This window comes from Salvelinus alpinus, chromosome 10, assembly GCF_045679555.1.
Source record: "Salvelinus alpinus chromosome 10, SLU_Salpinus.1, whole genome shotgun sequence".
In the NCBI taxonomy this organism is placed as follows: domain Eukaryota; kingdom Metazoa; phylum Chordata; class Actinopteri; order Salmoniformes; family Salmonidae; genus Salvelinus; species Salvelinus alpinus.
Genome location: NC_092095.1, coordinates 17,790,218 through 17,818,059, shown reverse-complemented (window position 1 = coordinate 17,818,059; position 27,842 = coordinate 17,790,218). Strand labels below are relative to the sequence as shown.

Here is a 27,842-nt window from a genome sequence, read left to right as displayed (position 1 = left end):
GTGTCACCCCCTTTGAAGAGGGGGATGACCGCGGCAGCTTTCCAATCTTTAGGGATCTCGGACAATACGAAAGAGATGTTGTGCAGACTGGTAATATGGGTTGCAACAATGGATAGTTTTAGAAAGAGAGGGTCCAGATTGTCTAGCCCAGCTGATTTGTATGGGTCCAGGTTTTGCAGCTCTTTCAGAACATCTGCTATTTGTATTTGGGTGAAGGAGAAGCTGGGGAGGCTCGGGCAAGTAGCTGCGGGGGGTGCGGAGCTATTGGCCGGGGTTGGGGTAGCCAGGAGGAAAGCATGGCCAGCCGTAGAGAAATGCTTATTAAATTTTCGATTATCATGGATTTATCAGTAGTGACCGTGTTACCTAGCCTCAGAGCAGTAGGCAGCTGGGAGGAGGTGCTCTTGTTCTCCATGGACTTTACAGTGTCCCAAAACATTTTGGAGTTAGAGCTACAGGATGCTAATTTCTGTTTGAAAAAGCTAGCCTTTGCTTTCCTGACTGACTGCGTGTATTGGTTCCTGACTTCCCTGAACAGTTTCATATCACGGGGACTATTCGATGCAATTGCAGTCCGCCACAGGTTGTTTTTGTGCTGGTCAAGGGCAGTCAGGTCTGGAGTGAACCAAGGGCTATATCTGTTCTTAGTTCTAAATTTTTTGAAAGGGGCATGCTTATTTAAGATGGTGAGGAAATTACTTTTAAAGAACGACCAGGCATCCTCAACTGACGGAATGAGGTCAATATCCTTCCAGGATACCCGGGCCAGGTCAATTAGAAAGGCCTGCTCGCAGAAGTGTTTTAGGGAGCGTTTGACAGTGATGAGGGGTAGTCATTTGACCACGGACCCATAGCGGATGCAGGCAATGAGGCAGTGATCGCTGAGAACCTGATTGAAAACAGCAGAGGTGTATTTGGAGGGCAAGATGGTCAGGATAATATCTATGAGGGTGCCCATGTTTACAGATTTAGGGTTATATCTGGTGGGTTCCTTGATGATTTGTGTGAGATTGAGGGCATCTAGCTTAGATTGTAGGACTGCCGGTGTGTTAAGCAGATCCCAGTTTAGGTCACCTAACAGAACGAACTCTGAAGATAGATGAGGGGCAATCAATTCACATATGGTGTCCAGGGCACAGCTGGGAGCTGAGGGGCGTCTATAACAGGTGGCAACAGTGAGAGACTTATTTCTGGAGAGATTCATTTTTAAAATTAGAAGTTCAAACTGTTTGGGCATAGACCTGGAAAGTATGACAGAACTTTGCAGGCTACCTCTGCAGTATTTTGCAACTCCTCCCCCTTTGGCAGTTCTATCTTGACGGAAGATGTTGTATTTGGGTATGGAAATCTCAGAATTTTTGGTGGCCTTCCTAAGCCAGGATTCAGACGCGACAAGGACATCAGGGTTGGCGGAGTGTGCTAAAGCAGTGAGTAAAACAAACTTAGGGAGGAGGCTTCTGATGTTAACATGCATGAAACCAAGGCTTTTTCGATTACAGAAGTCAACAAACGAGAGTGCCTGGGGACACGCAGGGCCTGGGTTAACCTCCACATCACCCGAGGAACAGAGGAGGAGTAGGATGAGGGTACGGCTAAAGGCTATCAAAACTGGTCGTGTAGTGCGTTGGGGACAGAGAATAAAATAAGCAGATTTCTGGGCGTGGTAGAATAGATTCAGGGCATAATGTGCAGACAGGGGTATGGTGGGGTGCGGGTACAGTGGAGATAAGCCCAGGCACTGAGTGACGATAAGAGAGGTTGTATCTCTGGACGTGCTGGTTATACTGGGTGAGGTCACCGCATGTGTGGGGGGTGGAACAAAGGAGGAATCTGAGGCATGTAGAGTGGGACTAGGGGCTCCACTGTAAACTAAAACAATGATAACTATCCTAAACAACAGTATACAAGGCATATTGACATTTGAGAGAGGCATAAAGCGAGGCATAAAGCAATCACAGGTGTTGTTTGGGAGAGCTAGCTAAGACAACAACGGGTAAGACAATAACAGCTAATCAGCTAAGACAACAACAACAGGTAAAATGGCGATGAATGGGTAGAGATGGTCGGTAAACTACACACAGGGCCTGAGTTCGGGGCTAGGGCCGACAGATAAACAAAACAACAAAAAAATAAACAAAATGGAGTACCGTGATAAATGAACAGTCCAGCAGGCATCAGCTATGTAGCCAAGTGATCATATGGTCCAGTGAACAGCAATAGATGGAGCAGGGAAGCCACGGCATAGTCGTTACTACGCTAGCACGCGGGAGACACAGTGTTTAAAGTTAGCAGTAGAAGCGTCTGCTCTGACGTCCGGCAACGGCCGGTTGAGGGCACAGCGGATGGAATTACGCCTGCGGGCCAGTCGTGGTGGTACAGCACGACAAAGGGCCTGGGACAGATGGCGAAAGAGGTATTATAGTTGTAGTAGTTTCGTTTGCTAGCTGGGAGATGTGCCTGGCTCGCGGCTAACTGGTGCTAGCTTCGGGGCAGGGGCGTTAGCCACTATAGCCACTCGGTAGCAGCCAACTAGCAGCGATGATCCGCTGCAAAGGTCCAGAGCTTACGGCAAGTATCCGGTAGAAGTAGTGGATTCTAGCCGTGTCCGGGAGGCATCAGCTGGGTAGCCGGGTGATCACAGAGTGGTCCGGGTGGTGGGCCTGGCTCAGGGCTAGCTTCGGGGCTGGGTCACTCGGTGGCAGCTAGCTAGCTGTGATGATCAGGAGTAATGGTCCAGGGTTACGGCAGGAATCCGGCATTGTAGTGGAGAAAAACAGTCCGAGGCTGGTAGGTATTATCCAGGCTAAAAAAACGGTTGGTGCCTGAGCAGAAGGTAAAGCAGGTAAACCACGCTAGCAGTGGTTAACAATGACTAAAAAGCTAGTAGCTAATTAGCTGGTTAGCTTCTGATGGAGGTCCTGGCTATAAGGTCTAAAAAGAATAGCAGATCCGTGTCACATTGAGTGAGGCAGGTTACCGGAAAATATATTTAATTTAAAAATAGAAAAGAGATTGAAAATAAATTGAAATATATACAAAAAAAATACGAAAAATACAAAAAGTAAATGAAAGGACGACAAACCACGTCTGCACTGCTACGCCACCTTGGATAAGGCTGTAACATAGCAAAATGTGGGAAAAGTAAAGGGGTCTAAATACTTTCTGAATGCACTGTACAATCATGAACTAATATTTTATTGTGTAGCCTATGCCTATTGAAATGACAAGTCAATTTCGCAAATGGGCTATTTATAACGGTTTGTAGTCTTAACATCTGGCACATAATAACAGCATAATTGCCAGAAAATAGCCTAACATTAGTTTTTTGGTTTCATCCAAGTGTTTCTTGCTCAGAGATTTCGAGATCCTCTGTCCAACTCTCCTGTCAGATTTATCTATAGTTATGCACATGTGCAAAGGGGTTTTATTTACATTTATAAACCTGGCTCTAGCCCTGAATGCTGATTGGCTGAAAGCCGTGGTATATTTTTTACTTTATTTTATTAATTTCACCTGTATTTAACTAGTCAAGTCAGTTAAGAACAAATATTAATTTACAATGACGGCCTACCCTGGCCAAACCTTAACCAGATGACGCTGGGCCAATTGTGAACCGCCCTATGGGACTCCCAATCATGGCCAGTTGTGATACAACCTGGATACAACTCCGCGTTGCGTTGTGCATAAGAACAGCCCTAGGTGTGGTATATTGGCCAAATACCATACCCCTTGTGCCTTATGATGTAATAAAGGAATTTGAATATGTGGCAAGAGAAAATATAATTTGCCCTCGACAGATCATTTACCATCAATGGATGTCGATTTAACTTTTTGGACTGCTATGATTAAGCAATGTCATAGCTTGCAATAATTATTATTTTGAGGAAACCCTAATTTTGCTTCTAACGTCATTACAAGTTTATATGATATTCCTTCGTAATTGGCTCGATAACGTTATGGAAAAAAGGGTTTAGATATGGCAACTCCTCTCTTGCCTTAAAAAAAAAATAAACTTGGCTAGTTTTCAGGCCATTTGTGCAGATTTTGAGTGTTCATTGGTCTGGACCTTTTAGCTTGACCTGGCAACCCTGACCTCAGCCCAGACCTACAGAGGCAAATAGCAGAGACACCGCTGGCAGTGGGACTTATTTTAACATCCCTCGACGCCTCCCGTGTCAACAGATCCCCCAAACAACCCCTCCTGACTTTTGGAGAATGTGTACAACTGGTAAATAGTCGCTGATATTTCAGTCAGATGTCTAGTTAGCTAGGTAGCTCAAGGGCTCTGGCTATTAGGCAAGTAGCTAGCTATAACTAGCTGGCTAGAAGGATGAAGTTAGAAGCTAACGTTAAAAGGAGCCTGACCTCAGCAGGAGCAGCTGACTGAAATTAAGCTAGCTATTATCAAAAGATGGGCTACTATAAGTTCTCTTAACAAAATACCTTTTCTTTATAGAGCGTAGTGAGAGACACTGATGAGTCAGGCTGCAATGAAAGAGGCAAAGGAGATACACAGAGAGTGGAAGGAAGAATTGAAGCAAGCAGGGAAAGAGGTTAATAGTACAGTGGTTCCCAAACTTGGGGTCTGGGACGCATGTGGATTCCCCTAAAATGTAAATAGAGTTCCCTGAGAAAATCTCAAAGATAAGATTAATACATTGTTTCTCTTCAAATGGGTATAGAATATACAATTTTAGAGTCAACTAAGGGTCTTTTACATTGTCAGAATTCACTATCATGTCATTATATGTTGGGACAGCCTGATGGACCTAAAATTTCATGAAATTTAAATGTAAAGACAATTTAATATTATGTACACTGAACAAAAATATTAATTCAACAATTTCAAAGATTTTACTGAGTTACAGTCCATACAAGGAAACCAGTCATCGTCAATCCTGACTTACCTCTCATGTATGTAGTAAATAAGTAGTGAAACATATTATTGAGTAGAACTTGTAAGGTAGTGATGAATAGTAAGTTAGTTGTTTTTTTCTCATGAGGTTGTGGCTATATACTGCCATCTGTTGGCGGCTAGAAACAATTGCATAATAGTAAATATTAATTGATGGTCCTTGAAAATAAATATTAGCGCTTGAAAAGGTAATTGAAAGACCTTGAATTTGTCTTGTCTGTACGGATCCTGCATTTGTATAAACTGGTTGCATAGCTAGCATACAGAAATCAGTGGTGGTAGTCCAAGTTGTTTTTAACTCTAATGTAGTTGATTGATGATGATGACAGGAACATGTATTGGGTTGACATCCATAACATTATACTCTGATATTTACCTCAACATAGTGTGAAATACACATATAAACAATAGCCTAAATGTAGGATCATTTTACTGGGGGGCAATGAGGAGATGCAGGTGGGAAAATGTTGCATTCTTTTTACTTCATGCTATCTTGGCAGAGCTCCTATGTCAAGTACCGGGAAACAGACTCCAACATCTCAGAAGAGATAAGGTCTTGTCTTTCGTTTAGACAGTTGCTTGTAATTAGCTGGATGGCTATAGAGATTAGCCCTGAATCACTAGATTAGCCCTGTTGTCCCAAAATCTCAAGTTTTCAAGATACGTAACTTTCAAAATACAGAAATCATCCGTATGATGTATCATATGATGCAAAACAGCATCATATGATGCAAAATTCATCACACGGGGATGATTTCTATATTTTGAAAGTTACATATCTTGAAAACTTGATTGCTGACAAGCAAAACATTTTGGTCCTATGTCAACAATGGACTAATGAAACAAATACCAAAATATCGTTTTTGGATGGAGTTTTCCTTTAAGTGTTGAGGTGGAGCAACTGAAATGCAAGATTCCCTGTGTCTGTGAGGCGCGCCGTTTGGTGCGACACAGACATAGTGGCGAGCGTGGTGAAACTGAGAAGCACTGTCTGTCCTTTTGAGTTTTGAAGCAGAGTCTTTACCAGATACAGTCATGTTGGAATATGTCAGTTGTCCCATAGTGTGGTGTATGGGGTGTGCGCTAATAGCGTTTCAATCGGTGACGTCACTTGCTCTGAGACCTTGAAGTAGTTGTTTCCCTTGCTCTGCAAGGACCGTGGCTTTTGTGGAGCGATAGGTAACGATGCTTCGTGGGAGGTAGTTGTTGATGTGTGCAGAGGCTCCCTGGTTCGAGCCCAGGTAATGGCGAGGAGAGGGACGAAAGCAATACTGTTACATTGGTGCCGTGACCCAGATCACTGGTTGCTGCGGAAAAGGAGGTCAAAGGCGGGTGAGTGTAACCGGTGTGAAATGGCTAGCTAGTTACCGGGGTGCGGGCTAATAGCGTTTTTGTTGGTGACGTCACTTGCTCTGAGACCTAGCAGTAGTTGTTTCCCTTGCTCTGCAAGGGCTGCAGCTTTTGTGGAGCGATAGGTAATGATTAGAGGTTGACCGATTAATTATGGCCGATTAATTATGGCCGATTAATTAGGGCTGATTAATTAGGGCCGATTAATTATGGCCGATTAATTATGGCCGATTTCAAGTTTTCATAACAATCGGTAATCAGCCTTTTTGGATGGCGATTATGGCCGATTACAATGCAATCCACGAGGAGACTGTGTAGCAGGCTGACCACCTGTTATGTGAGTGTAGCATCAAAAGGACCTTGTGGCTGCAAGGAGCCAAGTTAAGTTGCTAGCTAGCATTAAACTTATCTTGTAAACAATCAATCTTCACATAATCACTAGTTAACTACACATGGTTGATGATATTACTAGGTTAACTAGCTTGTCCTGCATTGCATATTATCAAAGCGGTGCCTGTTAATTTACCATCGAATCACAGCCTACTTCAACTTGGCCAAACGGGTGATGATTAAACAAAAGCACATTTGCGAAAAAAGCACAATCGTTGCACAAATGTACCTAACCATGAACATCAATGCCTTTCTTAAAATCAATACACAGAAGTATATTTTTTTAAACCTGCATATTTAGTGAAAATATATGCATGTTAGCAGGCAATATTAACTAGGGAAATTGTGTTACTTCTCTTGCGTTCAGTGCAAGCAGAGTCAGGGTATATACAGCAGTTTGGGCCGCCTGGCTCGTTGTGAACTGTGTGAAGACCATTTCTTCCTAACAAAGACCATAATTAATTTGCCAGAATTTTACATATTTATGACATAACGTTGAAGGTTGTGCAATGTAACAGCAATATTTAGACTTAGGGTTGCCACCCGTTTGATAGAATACGGAACGGTTCAGTATTTCACTGAAAGAATAAACATTTTGTTTTCGAAATGATAGTTTCCGGATTTGACCATATTAATGACCAAAGGCTCGTATTTCTGTGTGTTTATTATAATTAAGTCAATGATTTGATATTTGATAGAGCAGTCTGACTGAGCGGTGATAGGCAGCAGTAGGCTTGTAAGCATTCATTCAAACAGCACTTTACTGCGTTTGCCAGCAGCTCTTAGCAATGCTTGAAGCACAGCGCTGTTTATGACTTCAAGCCTATCAACTCCCGAGATTAGGCTGGCAATACTAAAGTGCCTATAAGAACATCCAATAGTCAAAGGTATATGAAATACAAATGGTATAGAGAGGAATAGTCGACGCATAGTAACTGCAACCTAAAACTTCTTAACTGGGAATATTGAAGACTCATGTTAAAAGGAACCACCAGCTTTCATATGTTCTCATGTTCTGAGCAAGGAACTTAAACTTTAGCTTTTTTACATGGCACATATTGCACTTTTACTTTCTTCTCCAACACTGTGTTTTTGCATTATTTAAACCAAATTGAACATGTTTCATTATTTATTTGAGACTAAATTGATTTTATTGATGTATTATATTAAGTTAAAATAAAAGTGTTCATTGTTCATTCAGTATTGTTGTAATTGTCATTATTACAGATATATATATATAAATCGGATTTTTTGGTCCTCCAATAATCGGTATCGGTATTGAAAATTCATAATTGGTCGACCTCTAGTAACGATGCTTTGTGGGAGGCAGTTGTTGATGTGTGCAGATTGTCCCTGGTTCGAGCCCAGGGGCCTGTTGCACAAAAGTAGAATTAAGACATCCGGGATAAATGACTCAGCTGAGCTCAATGAAGCCAAAACATGTGCGTCCAGGCTTAATTGGTTGCACAAAGACCAAGCCAGGATGAGCAGACACGGATTCATTAAGCCAGGTGAAACCAATCCTGGATAGGTGCGCGCTCACGGCTCACTCAAATAGACCCCGCCACAGATCACAGATTAACTGATTTACCATGGCAACTAGAGCCGCGTACTTTTCCCCGTCGGAAGCACAAATCCTCATGGAGGCATACGAGGAGGTAAAAGATATAATTAAGAAGAAAGGCAACACCGCCACAGTGATAAAGCAAAGAGAAAAAGCGTGGCAAAGTATTGCAGACCGCCTGAATGCGTAAGTAGTGCACAATTACACACTCACCACTCCGCTGAAACATCACAATTACAATTCAAATATTTAATTCACATCTCCAAAAATGCAGTTGTACTGTAATTATGAAACGGTTAAATTTTTAATTGAAATGCACTGCAGATATGAGTGAAATTGTGTAAAGTAACTCCATCACACTGTATAAAGCTATGATAAATTTTTTGATATTTTTACTGAAAACAAGACAAAAATACCAAGTAATTTTTTGCAGTGTGACTCCATTAAATGTGTGTGTGTGTGTGTGTGTGTGTAGATTAAACATGAACGGGCCAAAACGGACATGGCAGCAGGTCAAAATCAAATACAAGAACATTCTGCAGAATGGTATGGTCCCTGACTAATATTTAACAAAGCACAAGCATATATTGTACCCAGAAGGTGCCTGCTCACACATTGTCTGTACTGTTTTAGCAGTGAAAAAGAATACCCACAGACAAGGCACGGGTGGTGGGTCACCAAAGGCTGACCTTACCCCAGCAGAGGACATGGCCTTGGAGCTAAATAAAGGCAGGCCCGTCTTAGAGGGGATCCCTGGGGGGAAAGAGACGAGCATAGGTTCCTCCCAAGATGCCACCCGCTTCATTCAAGGTATGTCCTTCCATCTCTACATGGGATACAACCACATTCATATTGAATCAATTTGGACTGTCTGACTTTGGTTTACCTATTGCCTTGCAGTGTCTGGCAGCACTGTGTTCCTGTTAGAGCCACCAGCACAAGCACCAGACGATGCTGATCCAGTGAGTACTCCATCAAAGGCATACTGTAGGCCTGGCATGTCTTGTCTACTAGCTTCAATATGAATCCGATTAAATGTGATAGGGTGAAGGCCCCAGTGCAGCAGCAACAGCACATGATGGAGACGATGATGAGGAGGAGACCATCTCTCTGGATTCCAGAAGGCATGAGGTATCATGTTAAGACTGTGAAAGTACTATTTACTCTACAATGGTGAGGAGTCCTCATCAAAATCAAAAAATCTAATTTCTTTTACAGGACCCAGATGCTATACAGTGGGAAAACCAGCCTGGCAACATAGTGCGTATTAATAAAAGGACACCACATCCTGCCAAATTCCAGCTGCGCTAATTGTATTGTGTTCACAGAGCTCACAAGCTATCAGAAAGTTGTATGGCAACCACCTCCGGCGCCAAATAGAACTGGCAGACATAGACATTCAGTACAAGAAGAAAAAGATGGAAAATCTTGCACTGGAGTCCGAAATAAAAAAGAGGACAATTAGGAAACTGGACCTTGAAATAAAAAAACTTGAGAGGGAGGTGAGATATGCCTTCAATGTACACTGTATGCTAACTGTAACACAAATGTATTAATCATTATTTTTCTTTCCTCCCCCAGCTCCAAGAAGATGACACAGCTCAAAATAAATAGGGGCGAGGAGAGGAACGGAAGCAATACTGTTACACACGCACAGCACGTGGCGGCATGCACAAACAGAATGCCATGATGCCAAAGAAGAAGAAGAATGCACTGTGCTCCCCCCTCCCCCTTCAGGACTCTGGGCTGACTCTTTGGAAAGCCAAAACAGCGGAGCAGGGGTTTTGGTTTTGTTGTTTCGGGATAAAGCATTTTCTGGCTAGCCATGGGGAAAATGAGCACGAAGCAAGTCACCTGCGGGTATTTTCTCCATGGTGTCTGCCGAAAGGGGAATAGGTGTGTCAAAGAGGATTGGTGTCAAGTGTAAACGGAGTGAGCTGTATTCCAGACCGAGTTCTGGAGACTAAATGGCAATGAACGAGGGTGAAGTAGCGGAGGTGGCAGGTGTGGTGACGTTCTCGGAGCCCGAGCATCACTGAGAGGGTCAGGATAAAGATGAGTCTGGTCTGGTAGAAGTGACATTTTTTGAGAAAATGGACCCCTGCATTTTGGCTGATCCATTTGTGGTGGAAAGGAGTGGGTGTAATGAAAGCAACTTCGCTATATGAAAAGCAAATCAGCTAATTGGGCAGTTTTGTTGGCATTCAAGAACGTTTTGCTTGGCTGATTGGGCAGCAAGACACTTGTATTGGCCTGCTTGGCGACTTCCAACTGGGCATCACAGTCGTGTTGCCGGAGGTAGCTAACGTGGCAATTTTTTTCAAGAAGGATAGCAGCCTACCCAAGAAATAACAAATATTGATAACCATCTAGATGTCACCTTTATACATAGCCTACTACTCAATGGGGAGGGCATGGAAGGCGACACTGTGACAGTGCCCGTAGCTCTTGCTTGACAAGAACTACTGGCAACACATGGGAAGTAGCTACCTAGTAGCCAATATCAGGGTGACAGTCAAAGTAAGCACATGCATACAACGCATGAAGCAACAGTACACCCATCATGAATACTTTTAATAAAAAATAATCAATCATCAGTTTTATAACTGAAATGTACAATTATTTGTGTAACACTATCTGTGAAATGCGACTCAAACTCATCTGGCTTAAAAACGAATTCCAAACTCGCGATATGGTAGCTCAAATATGTACGGTAGTTGGGTGGTTAGAAACGGAAGACAAAAAACACCGCTCACTCAAAACCGTCTAACCTATAGCAGAGCGCTTTCCACACACCCACTAATTTCCACACGCCCACTACTTTCCTTTCGACCAACACACCCACTCGCCCATACTCCGGTCGCCATATTGGAATGCAGCTACCCCCTTCAATATCTCATTGGCTGTTCCGCTGTTCGAAGTGGAAAGCGGGAGGAAGTAGAAGACGTACGACAACGCTTGACAGAAGAGGACAGAAATTATGTATGTATTTATTTTTTTTAAATCAAATTGGTGTTTATGTTATTGATGTATATTTCATAAAGTTACGTGAATAATGATCTTCAATGCAGTTATAATTTGCCACATCTAAACATTAGTCGGGGATCATAACAATAGTTAGCCTAGGTAGCTAGCTAGTTAGCATTAACTGTTTTCCTTTGCTAACAAGTTGTTAAACCAAAGCCGTATCAGCTGTAGTTCAGCCATTGCGTTAAAACGGCAGGTAGTTATCTATGCTGTTTGACTAAGCTTCCCAGCAAACGCTCCAAACAACGCCTGTAGCTGATAAACAGTGTCATACAGATGAACTGCTACTGAGCTCAAAAGGGCTGTTGTGTTGCAGAATGGACGTAACGACGTGTCTGAAGTCTCTCCTGCTGGCCATCCACCAGTACAGAGACAACAGGACGGCCCATAACGCTGCCCAGCTGCAGAAACAGGTGGAGGTCAGTTTCAACATGTCTACAGTGCCAAAGCACACGTCTACTTTGTGAGATATATCAACGTGACACTGAGCACGGTTACATGCACGCACACAATACGATTTGGGAGTGAACGTTATTTATAAATAAGGGTTACAGAAAATTGGAGCACTGAAATGAAAATGGATGGGCCTCCCTTCAGCAAAATACATTTAACCTAAACCCTCCCTGAACGCTTGAAAAAAAACACGTGACCCTCCCCTATACCCAAAATAATAATTAAAATATAATGTGGATAACATAGAACTTATCCACCGTTTACCCTCACTTCTTGAACAGACCAGAGCCTTAGATATGCAGTTTTAGAAACTGTTCATTGTCCTGTGAGCATTACATGGCAACGCAGGAATTATGATAGTGCACACGTCTGCGGGCCAGACTGTTGTGGGTTTGCAGACCACTTTGGACAAGAGTAGGGGTTGGAATGATCTCCTTTAGTGTAAAAACATTGCATGAATCTATCATCGTATTTGCAGGTCAGGAAAAAAATGGCCTTTTATAAAAATGTCATGCAGCTCCACGTTATTTTACCTATTAGCAGAATCTTTTTTTTAATGCCTTTTTTAAGTGACCAAAATGACAGTCTTAAGAATGGCCAGGGAGAACGGTCTATGTCTTCTTCTTATCATATGTCTCCAATGCCAAATCAATGTGTCTTGTTTGCAACAAAACTGTCCCTGTTTGCAAATAATAAAATCTGAGACGTCATTAGGAATCTGAGCATGGTACTTTTGAAATTTAGGCCTACCTTTCCATCCTAGCCAGAGAAGGCCTATTGACGCAGAAAAATGGAAGCTTTAAATGCTGGCTGCTCTTCTTCCTTTGCTTAACTCAACGAGAGAAGGTCGCAAGTGTTTCCCTAAAAGCTGTCTTGGTTTAAAGATGTTCTATTGTACAGAAAGTTAATAGCTTAATCAATTGATTGCTTGTGAAGTAAAGTATATATTTTTGTCTCCTCGGCTACAGAAAGTTGTAGCTCAGCTTCTGAATGTCAAAGAAACGAAACAATGATATCCCTATATGCATCGCAGTCACGTCTTTCCGGGGTATTTTACTGCTTGTTTCAAGCATAAAGTATTGCGGACCAAAGCGCTGTTATAGATGACTTTATATAATCAGATCCGTTTGAGTTTTCTTCCAAATCTTAAGCTTACAAGGGGTAGGCCTGTGCTTTTTGCCATTTCGTTTAATGAAAGGTAGGCCTATAGCATATCCCCTCAATTTGAGTCTTGGTTTTAACAGCCCTTCCACTGACACATAGGTAGGTTATTTAAAGAGTGAATGGTGGGTGAAGGAATTGACCGTTAAATCTATGCATATAGCAGCCTATAGCCTAATTTTTGTCTTGTCGAACAGGTAGGCATACCTCTTATTTCTTAAATAGGAAGAAATAGGCTTCAACACAAAGCCCTCTTGTTAGTAAAGTCAAACTAAAATGAAGACGGTTGAAATGAATTATACCTACTGGAATTTGCCTACTTTCAGCACCATGAGCTGTCCATTTCTAATTGATTGTGCCAAAGCTGTTGCTTCAAATACGCAGCTAAAACGCAAATTAAGCTGTTTACATGTCTTGCCATAATCGGTTTATTATCGAATTATTAGTGTGCATGTAAACGTGTGTGTGTGTGTGTGTAGGAGCTGTCAGGAATGCAGTGTGTTCGTCTGCTGTCGTCGGGCCAGGTCCTGCCCAGTGAGTGTGTCTGTGGACTTGTGGAGCTGGCAGGAGACCCTAACACTAGCCCCGCACTCACTGGAACCATAATCTCTCTACTGGCCCAACTAGGTACACACACACCCACAGCCAATGACTAATTCCCAACACATTTCAGTCATACTATTTCTGTCAACAGCCGACAATGTTTCTCTCACTCAAAAACAATACAAAACCAATCGAACTGTGTGTTCTCTCCCCCAGTCTGTGATGATGAGAGCAGAGATGTTCTACAGAGCAGTTATAACCTGCCCAGCACTCTGGCCTCCATCATCCACTGCCACAGCGCCACCCCCAGGGAGCCGCTGGTATTACAAGTAAGGACAGAACTCTCCATATTGCCTGACAATCAGACTGGGATACCTCTGGTTCACAGTCTAACATTAATGTCATACGTTTGTTTGGAAGTGCGTTCAGATTCCTATCTCCTGAAGCATGCGCAGGACCATGTAAACACGTGCATGAGCTCGGCAAATATGCATGCGTCACGTGCATGTATTTTCATCTTGTGGGCATGCTTCACGTGATAGAAATCTGAACGCACTACCAGCACTTTGAAACATTTACGCATTTATACTTTCCTGTGGATATGTTGTCACACATTCTTACCTGAAAAAGGACCAACCACACGGACAACTGATAAAGTAACATTTTATTCAGCATTCTGGCTTGTAGAGGTCGTGAGAGAACTCTCCTGCTCCAAACACTCATTTCTCCCTGACGTAGAATTCTATGAAAGCAACGTCTGGTCTTCAGGCTACTCACCAGAATGACATGATGAGACTTAACCAGGGGTCATGAACCCTGGTCTTGGAGAATTACGGCGCTACACAAAGCCACAGCTCCGGTGGGAAACATGGCTGTAGGATGTGATGTTCAACTACAACTGTAGTAACCCTGTGTGTCTCAGGGTTTAAAGATGCTACAGAGACTCACCTATAACTGCTGTAGTAACCCTGTGTGTCTCAGGGTTTAAAGATGCTACAGAGACTCACCTATAACTGCTGTACTAACTCTGTGTCTCAGGGTTTAAAGATGCTACAGAGACTCACCTATAACTGCTGTAGTAACCCTGTGTGTCTCAGGGTTTAAAGATGCTACAGAGACTCACCTATAACTGCTGTAGTAACCCTGTGTGTCTCAGGGTTTAAAGATGCTACAGAGACTCACCTATAACTGCTGTAGTAACCCTGTGTGTCTCAGGGTTTAAAGATGCTACAGAGACTCACCTATAACTGCTGTAGTAACTCTGTGTCTCAGTGTTTAAAGATGCTACAGAGACTCACCTATAACTGCTGTTGTAACTCTGTGTGTCTCAGTGTTTAAAGATGCTACAGAGACTCACCTATAACTGCTGTTGTAACTCTGTGTGTCTCAGGGTTTAAATATGCTACAGAGACTCACCTATAACTGCTGTAGTAACTCTGTGTCTCAGTGTTTAAAGATGCTACAGAGACTCACCTATAACTGCTGTAGTAACTCTGTGTGTCTCAGGGTTTAAAGATGCTACAGAGACTCACATATAACTGCTGTCGTAACTCTGTGTGTCTCAGTGCTTAAATATGCTACAGAGACTCACATATAACTGCTGTTGTAACTCTCTGTGTCTCAGTGCTTAAATATGCTACAGAGACTCACATATAACTGCTGTCGTAACTCTGTGTGTCTCAGTGTTTAAAGGTGCTACAGAGACTCACCTATAACGGACGGATATTCCACTGTGCCAACTACATCCATGAGCTCATAGACTTTCTGATGAGCAACATGTAAGATACCTCTCCTCTCTCTCTTCTCCCATGCCACAGTATAGCAGAGGTGAATGTTTACATGTAAGATACCTCTCCTCTCACTTCTCACACGCCACAGTATAGCAGAGGTGAATGTTTACATGTAAGATACCGCTCCTCTCTCTCTGCTCACACGCCACAGTATAGCAGAGGTGAATGTTTACATGTAAGATACCTCTCGCTCTCTCTTCTCACACGCCACAGTATAGCAGAGGTGAATGTTTACATGTAAGATACCTCTCCTCTCTCTTCTCACACGCCACAGTATAGCAGAGGTGAATGTTTACATGTAAGATACCTCTCCTCTCTCTCTTCTCACACGCCACAGTATAGCAGAGGTGAATGTTTACATGTAAGATACCTCTCCTCTCTCTTCTCACACGCCACAGTATAGCAGAGGTGAATGTTTACATGTAAGATACCTCTCCTCTCTCGTCTCACACGCCACAGTATAGCAGAGGTGAATGTCTACATGTAAGATACCTCTCCTCTCTCTATACTCACACGCCACAGTATAGCAGAGGTGAATGTTTACATGTAAGATACCATACTACACTCTCTCATGAGTCTCACTACGCCACAGTATAGCAGAGGTGAATGTTTACATGTAAGATACCTCTCCTCTCTCTCTTCTCCCACGCCACAGTATAGCAGAGGTGAATGTTTACATGTAAGATACCTCTCCTCTCTCTCTTCTCACACGCCACAGTATAGCAGAGGTGAATGTTTACATGTAAGTATTCATTTTGTGCCCTTTGTATACACCCCCCTCCAGCCAGTCGCACAATGATGACATCACCATGCCGTGCCTGGGTTTGATGGCTAACCTGGTTCGCTACAACCTGTCAGTCCAGACTCACATTAAAGCTCTGGTGAGGACCACCCTCTCTCTACCGCCGTCTACCCCTCTTTTCCATTTAACCCTTACTCACCCTTTTTTCTCTCCCTCGTTCTCTTTGATGGAATGGCTTGTTGTAATGGGAAGGCATTCTACTGAACGTTGGTTGACATCTGGGTGTGTGTGTTCCTACAGAGCAATGTGAAGGTGTTCTACCGAACCCTGATTAACTTCCTGGCCCACAACAGTTTGACGGTGGTGGTGTTCGCTCTCTCCATACTGGCCAGCCTCACTCTCAATGAGGATGTAGGGGAGAAGGTAACACACACAGAGAGACACACACACACACACACACACAGAGAGAGACACACACACAGAGAGAGACACACACACACAGCAGAGACACACACACAGAGCACACGAGACACACACACAGAGCACGAGCACACACACACACGAGCACGAGACACACACACAGAGAGAGACACACACACAGAGAGACACACACACAGAGAGACACACACACACACACAGAGACACACACACACACACACAGAGACACACACACACACACACACACAGACACACACACACACACACAGAGACACACACACACACACAGAGACACACACACACACACACACAGAGACACACACACATAGACACAGAGACACACACACACACACACACACACACACACACACACACACACACACACACACACATATAGAGACACAGGCACATATAGAGACACAGACACATACAGAGACACAGACACATACAGAGACACAGACACATACAGAGACACAGACACATACAGAGACACACACACATACAGAGACACACACACATACAGAGACACACACACACACACACACACACACACACACACACACACACACACACACACACACACACACACACACACACACACACACACACACACACACACACACACACAGACACACACACACACACAGAGACACACACACACACAGAGAGACACACACACACACACACAGAGACACACACACATACAGAGACACACACAGAGACACACAGAGACACACACACACACACACAGAGACACACAGACACACACACACACAGAGACACACACACACACACACACAGAGACACAGACGCACACGCACAGAGACACTCACGCACACGCACAGAGACACTCACGCACACGCACAGAGACACTCACGCGCACACACAATGACACGCAGAGACACACGCACACAATGAGACGGAGAGACACACGCACACAATGAGACGGAGACAAACACACAGACACCAAGGTTTTCTCTATCTTTAGTTCTGGTGGTGACAACTCCCTGTGTGTGTGTGTGTGTGTGTGTGTTTCAGCTGTTCCATGCTAAGAACATCCACCAGACATTCCAGCTGATCTTTAACATCATCGTCAACGGCGACGGAACCCTAACCAGGAAGTACTCTGTAGACCTACTGGTGGACCTGCTAAAGAACCCCAAGATGGCTGACTACCTGACTAGGTATACACACACACACACACACACACACACACACACACACACACACACACACAGTTTTATAGAAGAATAGAAGTGATGTTGTGTATGTCTCTCCCTCCTCTGTAGGTATGAACACTTCTCAGTGTGCGTGTCCCAGGTGTTGGGTCTGCTACATGTCAAAGACCCGGACTCTGCTGCCAAGGTGTTGGAGCTGCTCCTGGCTCTGTGTGGTGTGTCAGGCCTGAGGTCTCTGCTGTGTGAGGTCGTGTTCCGTCCCGCCGCCCCACGGCTCAGAGCTGCAAGCCGCAGACAGGGGGCGGGCCTAGACGCAGGGCAGAAAACCGAGCCGGGCTTAGCTCTCATCCAATGGCTGAGCTCTCCGGCTGAGGGGGAGGAGTTATGCTGTCTACAGGCCCTGCAGCTGCTGACTGAACTACTGGAAGTACGGCAGGCCTACACGGACACACAGAACTAAAAGTGGAAACCTGGATTTCACTACAATTCAGTCTAGCACAGTGATGACTCCTGCAGATAAAGTGACTTGCACTGATTGGCTCTTTGTCCTGGTGTTTTTCTCTCCAGGAGGCGTTGGGTTCACAGGTCGTGTCTGTGTGCGTGTTGGGCTTCGTTGAGTTGTTGGTTCCAGTGGTGTTGGATCTTCTGCAGGGACTGGACCCAGCCGCACCAGACAGCCAGCTCAGAACACACTGCATACGCACAACACACACCACCAGCCTGCTGCTAAATATCCTTTACGTACGTGTGTGTGTGTGTGTGTGTGTGTGTGTGTGTGTGTGTGTGTGTGTGTGTGTATCAGCCTTAACTCTTTCACTGCTGTGTAGTGAGGACTCGGTGTGTAGGGTGGTGTCTCGTCAGATGAGCTCCCAGCTCTGTCTCTCTCAGGTGGAACTACTGCTCTCCTGTTGCCATAACAATGACCCGCTCACCTGCCCCCTCACCGGCCACGACAGTAGCCTCAGGTCAGTGACCACACACACCCTCAGAACATACACACACACAGAACATAGTTGTTAACACCTGCGTGTGTTCCAGTCAGGTGTGTGGTGAGGCTGTGTTGAAGGCTGTGGAGTTGATGAGTAAACTGAGACAGCAGGTGAAGGACATGGAGACCAGCTTCTACAGAATACTACAGGTACACACACACACACACACACACACACACACACACACACCTACCTGTGGAGCTTAAAGATTGGCATAGTTAAATGTCTCTCCCTACAGGACCAGAGGATGGTCACGCCCCTCTCTCTGGCGCTGACGTCCAGTCACAGAGAGCATGTTCAGACTGGGCTTCGTCTACTGTTGGAGGCCACGCCTCTCCCAGACTTCCCTTCGCTGGTGTGAGTGATTGAACACACCCACATTTTTAGTCAGTCAGTCAGTGTTTATTCTGACTGCTGTCTGTGTCTCAGTCTAGGGGAGAGCATCGCTGCCAACAATGCATATCGCCAGAGGGAGGCTGAGCTATCTGTCAAACGGGTTGCTGTGCAACAGGATTTCCCAGCCCCCATGGGGAAAAGCCTATCAGGGCCTTCTCCCTCCAGCCCCTCCCACAGCATTCACAGCCTCATAGAGAAACTACAGAACGGCATGGAGGTGTGTGTGAGTCTGTATTCTGACGTGTGTTGTAGATGGTGTGTGTGCGTCTGTATTCTGACGTATGTTGTAGATGGTGTGTGTGCGTCTGTATTCTGACGTGTGTTGTAGATGGTGTGTGTGAGTCTGTATTCTGACGTGTGTTGTAGATGGTGTGTGTGAGTCTGTATTCTGACGTGTGTTGTAGATGGTGTGTGTGCGTCTGTATTCTGACGTGTGTTGTAGATGGTGTGTGTGCGTCTGTATTCTGACGTGTGTTGTAGATGGTGTGTGTGCGTCTGTATTCTGACGTATGTTGTAGATGGTGTGTGTGCGTCTGTATTCTGATGTGTGTTGTAGATGGTGTGTGTGCGTCTGTATTCTGACGTGTGTTGTAGATGGTGTGTGTGACGTGTGTTGTAGATGGTGTGTGTGACGTGTGTTGTAGATGGTGTGTGTGACGTGTGTTGTAGATGGTGTGTGACGTGTATTCTGACGTGTGTTGTAGATGGTGTGTGTGGGTCTGTATTCTGATGTGTGTTGTAGATGGTGTGTGTGCACGTATTCTGACGTGTGTGTAGATGGTGTGTGTGCATCTGTATTCTGACGTGTGTTGTAGATGGTGTGTGTGACGTGTATTCTGACGTGTGTTGTAGATGGTGTGTGTGCGTCTGTATTCTGACGTGTGTTGTAGATGGTGTGTGTGACGTGTGTTGTAGATGGTGTGTGTGAGTCTGTATTCTGACGTGTGTTGTAGATGGTGTGTGTGACGTGTGTTGTAGATGGTGTGAGTGTATTCTGACGTGTGTTGTAGATGGTGTGTGTGACGTGTGTTGTAGATGGTGTGTGTGACGTGTGTTGTAGATGGTGTGTTGTAGATGGTGTGTGTGACGTGTGTTGTAGATGGTGTGTGTGACGTGTATTCTGGTGTGTGTTGTAGATGGTGTGTGTGACGTGTATTCTGACGTGTGTTGTAGATGGTGTGTGTGACGTGTATTCTGACGTGTGTTGTAGATGGTGTGTGTGACGTGTATTCTGATGTGTGTCGTAGATGGTGTGTGTGACGTGTGTTGTAGATGGTGTGTGTGACGTGTGTTGTAGATGGTGTGTGTGACGTGTATGTGTTGTAGTTGCAGGATCAGATGAAGGATGTGCGTGTGTCAGAGATCATGGATATTTATGAACAGAAGATCTCCTCTCTGGCGGTGAGGATCCCCCCCAGACCTTCCAACTCCATACCTGTCCTACGGTGATGCTGTCAACTCTGATGGTCACGGTGGTGCTGTCAACTCTGATGGTCACGGTGGTGCTGTCAACTCTGATGGTCACGGTGGTGCTGTCAACTCTGATGGTCACGGTGATGCTGTCAACTCTGATGGTCACAGTGGTGCTGTCAACTCTGATGGTCACAGTGGTGCTGTCAACTCTGATGGTCACGGTGATGCTGTCAACTCTGATGGTCACGGTGATGCTGTCAACTCTGATGGTCACGGTGGTGCTGTCAACTCTGATGGTCACGGTGGTGCTGTCAACTCTGATGGTCACGGTGATGCTGTCAACTCTGATGGTCACGGTGGTGCTGTCAACTCTGATGGTCACGGTGATGCTGTCAACTCTGATGGTCACGGTGGTGCTGTCAACTCTGATGGTCACGGTGGTGCTGTCAACTCTGATGGTCACGGTGATGCTGTCAACTCTGATGGTCACGGTGATGCTGTCAACTCTGATGGTCACGGTGGTGCTGTCAACTCTGATGGTCACGGTGATGCTGTCAACTCTGATGGTCACGGTGGTGCTGTCAACTCTGATGGTCACGGTGGTGCTGTCAACTCTGATGGTCACGGTGATGCTGTCAACTCTGATGGTCACGGTGATGCTGTCAACTCTGATGGTCACGGTGATGCTGTCAACTCTGATGGTCACGGTGATGCTGTCAACTCTGATGGTCACGGTGATGCTGTCAACTCTGATGGTCACGGTGGTGCTGTCAACTCTGATGGTCACGGTGGTGCTGTCAACTCTGATGGTCACGGTGATGCTGTCAACTCTGATGGTCACGGTGGTGCTGTCAACTCTGATGGTCACGGTGGTGCTGTCAACTCTGATGGTCACGGTGGTGCTGTCAACTCTGATGGTCACGGTGGTGCTGTCAACTCTGATGGTCACGGTGGTGCTGTCAACTCTGATGGTCACGGTGGTGCTGTCAACTCTGATGGTCACGGTGGTGCTGTCAACTCTGATGGTCACGGTGATGCTGTCAACTCTGATGGTCACGGTGATACTGTCAACTCTGATGGTCACGGTGATACTGTCAACTCTGATGGTCACGGTGGTGCTGTCAACTCTGATGGTCACGGTGGTGCTGTCAACTCTGATGGTCACGGTGGTGCTGTCAACTCTGATGGTCACGGTGATGCTGTCAACTCTGATGGTCACGGTGGTGCTGTCAACTCTGATGGTCACGGTGGTGCTGTCAACTCTGATGGTCACGGTGGTGCTGTCAACTCTGATGGTCACGGTGGTGCTGTCAACTCTGATGGTCACGGTGATGCTGTCAACTCTGATGGTCACGGTGGTGCTGTCAACTCTGATGGTCACGGTGGTGCTGTCAACTCTGATGGTCACGGTGGTGCTGTCAACTCTGATGGTCACGGTGATGCTGTCAACTCTGATGGTCACGGTGGTGCTGTCAACTCTGATGGTCACGGTGGTGCTGTCAACTCTGATGGTCACGGTGGTGCTGTCAACTCTGATGGTCACGGTGATACTGTCAACTCTGATGGTCACGGTGATACTGTCAACTCTGATGGTCACGGTGATACTGTCAACTCTGATGGTCACGGTGGTGCTGTCAACTCTGATGGTCACGGTGGTGCTGTCAACTCTGATGGTCACGGTGGTGCTGTCAACTCTGATGGTCACTGTGGTGCTGTCAACTCTGATGGTCACGGTGGTGCTGTCAACTCTGATGGTCACTGTGGTGCTGTCAACTCTGATGGTCACGGTGGTGCTGTCAACTCTGATGGTCACGGTGGTGCTGTCAACTCTGATGGTCACGGTGGTGCTGTCAACTCTGATGGTCACGGTGATGCTGTCAACTCTGATGGTCACGGTGGTGCTGTCAACTCTGATGGTCACGGTGGTGCTGTCAACTCTGATGGTCACGGTGGTGCTGTCAACTCTGATGGTCACGGTGATACTGTCAACTCTGATGGTCACGGTGGTGCTGTCAACTCTGATGGTCACGGTGGTGCTATCAACTCTGATGGTCACGGTGGTGCTATCAACTCTGATGGTCACGGTGGTGCTGTCAACTGTCAACTCTCTTTTCCACCATTTCTTTGCATTTGATAAAACCACCATGAGACATTTAATTGAGTTAGTATTGTAACTGCTTCTCTCTCCCTCTCTCTCCAGTCTAAGGAGGGGAGGTTACAGGATCTGTTAGAGGCCAAAGCTCTGGCTCTCTCTCAGGCCGACCGCCTCATCACTCAGTACCGCTGTCAACGAGCTCAGGCAGAGGCCGAGGTAACACACACACACACACACACACACACACACACACACACACACACACACACACACACACACGCGCACACAGAGAGGCCTTGGCTTTTAACACAGATGGCCTTTGTCTCGGTCTCTCTGTAGGCACGTAAGCTAGCATCTATGCTGAAGGAGGCAGAACAGAGGAGAGAGGAGCTGCAGGTTCGTAACAGAAGAGTTGGCACATGCTAAGAGGTTTAGCATTACTGTTCTGCTAAAGACTAGCTAGCAGATGATAACAGGTGTGTGTCTGTTAGGTGGAGTTGGGCAGCCAGGTGCTGGAGGCAGAGAGGGCGAAGGGAGACATCAAGGAGTTGTTGCAACACAATGCTAGACTGCAGGCTGACTCTCAGGAACACCAGTCTCTCAAAGGATCCTATAACCAGCTGCTTAACAGGTTACACTCTCACACACTGCTCTCTATGGTCTTCTCTACAAAGAGGTTTCATATGCAGGTATTTGATGATGCGATTCCTGTTCCTGTGTAGGTTTAATGAGAGTGAGCGTCTGTTGAAGGAGCTGCAGGCGGCTCATATCTCCCTCATTAAACAGATGGACACAGTGAGGAAGACCCAGGACACACTACGACTACAGCACGACAAGTAAGACACACACAGTAGCAATAAAAACATTCCCTCACCAACTATTTACAATTATTTTTTCTTTCTCTCTTTCAGGGCATTGTGTGAGCTGAAAGAGAGGGAGGAGCAAATGAAGTCCTTTCAATCAGAGCTTCAGCAGAGAAACCGTGACATCACAGGTCAGTTTGAGCTTTTTCTGGTTTAGCTGTCTCAATAAACCAGTTACCACTCTCTTACTCTCTCTCCTTCCCTCTCTTACTCCCAACCCCTTCTCTCTCCTACTCTCCCTCCCTCTTACTGTCTCTCTCTTTCCCTTTCTCTCGCTGACTCTGACCCTCTTCTCTCAGGTCTGCGTGGTGAGTTGCGGGATCAGGAGGAGAGGGAGAGAGCGAAAGAGAAAGAGAGGGAGGAACTAGAGGAAACGGTGGATATTCTGAGGAAGGAACTCAACAAGACTGAGCTGGCCAGAAAAGACGCCAGCATCAGGGTAAGAACACACTGGTAAAGTATTGGAGGAGGGAGGGTGTCGCCAGCTAGCTTGTACACAGTCCTGGACAAGCTAATAACCAACTCCATACACCCACAAGGGGAGATCTAAATCATTCTAATACAAAGTAGTTTCTGGTAAGGAAGTTGGCTAAGTTTGTGTCCCCTCTCCTGTCCCCTCTCCTCTCGTGTCCTCTCCTCTCCAGGCGTCCTCTCTGGAGCTGCAGAAAGCCCAGGTGGAGGCCAAACTGCAGAAGAAAGAGGACGAGCTGAACAAACACTCTTCTATGATCGCCATGATACACAGCCTCAGCTCTGGCAAACAGAAGAGTGACGTCAACCTGTCCCTCTGAGACACAAACACACACTGCCAATTTGTGTCTGTGACATCTGCACACACACACACACACACACACACACACACACACACACACACACACACACACACAGGATCAGAAGGAATGGATATTTTTAAACTAAATTAGTAACTAATTTCTGTCATTTTAATGTACCGCTATCTGCATTTTTAACCTATTGTCCATATATCCTGCATTTACCATTATTCTACCATCTGTTTTTCTGTCTGTTGTATTGACGTGTAAATAAATATTGACTGGTCTGATGATCAGTGTGTTTGGGATTTTATCTGTAGTGACATAGTGGGAACAGCAGGAGCCCAGTTTGAACCAGCAACCCAGTGTGTTATGGGACGAATGACCTCTTATCGAAGTCCAGACATCTTAGCAGAGGCTGTAGTAGACTGGACTCACACAGGGGGGGGGGGGGGGGGGTACAGGACAGTGACGGGGAGTTTTAGACAAATCCAACTTCCCCACCAAAAACCTACAGCACTGTGTACAGAGACACAGTAGACATTTTTCTCTTTAAATTATAATCTGTCCCTCGGCCGCACACTCAGGCGAACGCACACACTATAATGTCCTCTGAATGTCATTCAGACTAATACACCAGACAGCTTTCAAAGACTGGTGCAGTGTTGCCTTGGAGACCAGGTATTATTGACTAGGCCTACTCACTGATCCAAATGTTAAGAGGTGGAAAACAGGTTGGGGTTGAGCAGGCAACGTGAGGTAGAAGCAAAATAAGACTAGGAAAGTGAATGTACTTCATGTTCACAGTATAATGTGGGATGATCCAGTGTTATTATGGCAGTACTTTTCTCCTCAATATCAAAACATAAGGACAACAAACATTCACAGATAACTAAATTGAACAAAACAGAAAATAATTACAGTACCTATACAGTAGTAACATGTTATTTAACTGTTAACTACAGACGAGGGGAAGTTTTTGGTCTAAATCTCTTGCTTAGCATAGGACAAATATCTTTGTCTGGTGCGATGTCCACTGTGAATAAGGCACTGCTACAGTATTGCTGCTATGGCTGTTAGCCCAGATTGCACATTTGGTTCCTTGTAAGTTGTGGGAACTTAGGTTTTTGGTTTCCTGACCGTCAAAACAGAACGTTTCTAAACGTTCTGAGCACATAAGTGAACATTTAGCCTTTTCTGGGAATGTATCATGCAAACACATAGATTTTCTATTCTGCTCTCTATCCATGGAATTAGTCCACTGAGCCATCAGGATGGAGCTATCTTGCCATGTTTTTTAAACTCATACAAAGCTGTTCATTTTAGTCTATTCAAACAAACCCTATTTCAAAGGAAACAAGCCCTCATTAAGATCAGGTGTGGCCAATTAGTGTGCAACACCAACACACTTAACAAGATAGAGTATAGAGAGATGCCGAAAACAGAATGTATGTGTTTTTAAATAACATTCTTTGAATGTTACTAATGTTTTCTTTTAGTTTTTATGGAAAGTTTTCTTAATGTTCTGAGAACATGACTTTGAATAGAACCATAAGGAAACCTACTGAAAACATTATGGGAAGGTTGTAGAACACAATCAAAGCCAATAGCCTTTATCATTCTAAATTCAGAACGTTTGTTAAATGATTCAATATGATGCATTCATCAAGGTGTGATGCTACAGTAAATAAACTTGTTATCACAGTGTAGCTACTTCCTCCTCCCATAGTAAAATATATGTGCACGCACACAATAAATTAAACACAAACTTAAAAAATGATGTCCCACAATCAATCAACTACTTCTCCTAATAATGTATTGTAATTGAGTGATTAACATGCCAGCAAGTTACTTCTGATGGTGAAACAGGTTCTGTCCTGTCCATTCAGTGTGTGTTGAGGCTGACAGGCCTCTCCAAGACACAAAGATGGTGAATGAGACAAGGCAGGGTTAACTTACTGTAAATGAGTAGTAACTATACAGAATACAGGAGACAGACATTGGTAAATTCACATTTTATTTGCAAAACATCGTTTTTTGACGTCAAAGTTGGGTCCGGTCCAGAAACACCCCTAGCCACTACCCCCGGCTAGGCCCTCCATGGAGATCTGAAAGGATTGGATAGGTGTGTAAGCAATATGATTATAATTTAGCTCCACCTTGTCTTTTGTAGGTGAAATTGTCATCATTGCTTATTTTCTTGTCTGCAACTGGAAAATTATTCAATTGTCACCTTTCCTCCTGTTGTAAAGCAGGTCCTCACCAGACATCACCGGCAACAATGTCGCCTATGGGCACAAAGCCACCATCGCTGGACCAGACAGGACTGTCAAAAGTGCTCTTCACTGACGAGTTGCGGTTTTGTCTCACCAGGGGTGATGGTAAGATTCACGTTTATCGTCGAAGGAATGAGCGTTACACCGAGGCCTGTACTCTAGAGCGGAATCGATTTGGAGGTGGCGGGTCTGTCATGGTCTGGGGCGGTGTGTCACAGCATCATCGGACTGAGCTTGTTGCCATTCCAGGCAATCTCAACACTGTGCGTTACAGGGAAGACATCCTCCTCCCTCATGTGGTACCCTTCCTGCAGGCTCATCCTGACATGACCCTCCAGCATGACAATGCCACCAGCCATACTGCTTGTTCTGTGCATGATTTCCTGCAAGACAGGAATGCCAGTGTTCTGCCATGGCCAGCGACGAGCCCGGATCTATAATCCTATTTAACAAAACAAACAATAAACAATAAACGAACAACAAACCGTGACTACAGAGATGCTATGTGCACTAACTCAAAACAATATCCCATAAAACACAGGTGAAAAAAGGCAACCTAAATATGATCCCCAATTAGAGACAACGATTACCAGCTGCCTCTAATTGGAAACATACACAATCACCAACATAGAAAAACAAACCTAGAACCCCTGTGCGCAAGGAGTGCTTCCTCCAACACATTGGTGCGGCTGACTTCCGGGTTAAGCGAGCAATGTGATAAGTGTAGTGCGGCCAAGTGACCAGGAGGTCGGAGGACCCGTGACTCGTGATCTTCGCCTCTCCCAATCCCATTGGGGAGTTGCAGCGATGAGCCATGGTCATATTTCGGGTAGGAAACGGGATGAAAAAATATGCTGGTGGCCAAACTACCTTGATCTCAGTAGCTAAGCAGGGTCGGGCCTGGTTAGTAATTAGATAGGAGACCACCTGGGAATACCAGGTGCTGTAAACTAAATCAATTATGATCTTTGCTTACTGTCTCACATATCTTTGCAGCCAGATACATTGACTGATGAAATCATTGCTTGATTTAGGAACTGTTTGATTGATTATTTCGCTGATTGATTACCTTGCTGTTTCAGGGTTGCTGTCCTTTCTACTGCCCCAGAGGTCACGATACAGATGTTTGTTCGGTCTCTGCTAAACTGTTTTGTGATGGTGATGTCATAGAGACCCCGGTCATCCACCTTGACCTTGAGTTCTGGATGGTTCCAGGGTTATACTCACAGACAATATTTTGACAGTTTTGGAAACTTTAGGGGGTTTTCTATCCTACTCTGTCAATTATATGCATATTGTAGCATCTGGACCTGAGAAATAGGCAGCTTACATTGGGAACGTTATTTTTCCTAACATAAAAATTCTGCCCCCTAGCTTCAAGAGGTTTTAAGCAATGTCTTTTTTCTGGCCACTCTTCCGTAATGCCCAGCTCTGTGGAGTATACAGCTTAAAGTGGTCCAATCACTGTGGAGCTTTGCAGCTCATTCAG

At 45.1% G+C, this 27,842-nt stretch overlaps 2 protein-coding genes across 3 annotated transcripts; both read left to right on the top strand.

Annotated features, from left to right (window-relative positions):
• Window positions 1–8,017: 8,017 nt before the first annotated feature.
• On the top strand, window positions 8,018–9,833 carry LOC139532901 (myb/SANT-like DNA-binding domain-containing protein 4). Its single transcript, XM_071331064.1, has 8 exons — window positions 8,018–8,405; window positions 8,695–8,765; window positions 8,853–9,029; window positions 9,120–9,181; window positions 9,264–9,350; window positions 9,438–9,479; window positions 9,548–9,721; window positions 9,801–9,833. Exons 1-8 carry the CDS (start codon window positions 8,248–8,250, stop codon window positions 9,831–9,833), a joined length of 804 nt encoding a protein of 267 aa, XP_071187165.1. The 5' UTR covers window positions 8,018–8,247.
• Window positions 9,834–11,061: 1,228 nt separating this feature from the next.
• cip2a (cellular inhibitor of PP2A) lies at window positions 11,062–24,370 on the top strand. 2 transcript variants are annotated; one of them, XM_071328181.1, is made up of 22 exons: window positions 11,062–11,201; window positions 11,563–11,665; window positions 13,340–13,487; window positions 13,620–13,732; window positions 15,087–15,181; window positions 15,978–16,074; window positions 16,236–16,358; window positions 17,412–17,557; window positions 17,663–17,978; window positions 18,119–18,281; window positions 18,369–18,516; window positions 18,590–18,689; window positions 18,779–18,897; window positions 18,970–19,153; window positions 20,269–20,337; window positions 22,550–22,660; window positions 22,784–22,840; window positions 22,936–23,075; window positions 23,167–23,280; window positions 23,356–23,438; window positions 23,607–23,746; window positions 23,952–24,370. In XM_071328181.1, exons 2-22 carry the CDS (start codon window positions 11,564–11,566, stop codon window positions 24,096–24,098), a joined length of 2,715 nt encoding a protein of 904 aa, XP_071184282.1. In that variant the 5' UTR covers window positions 11,062–11,201; window position 11,563; the 3' UTR covers window positions 24,099–24,370. The 2 variants fall into 2 exon arrangements, with proteins under 2 accessions (XP_071184282.1, XP_071184281.1); XM_071328180.1 differs by having other exon boundaries at window positions 20,263–20,337.
• The last annotated feature ends 3,472 nt before the right edge of the window (window positions 24,371–27,842 follow it).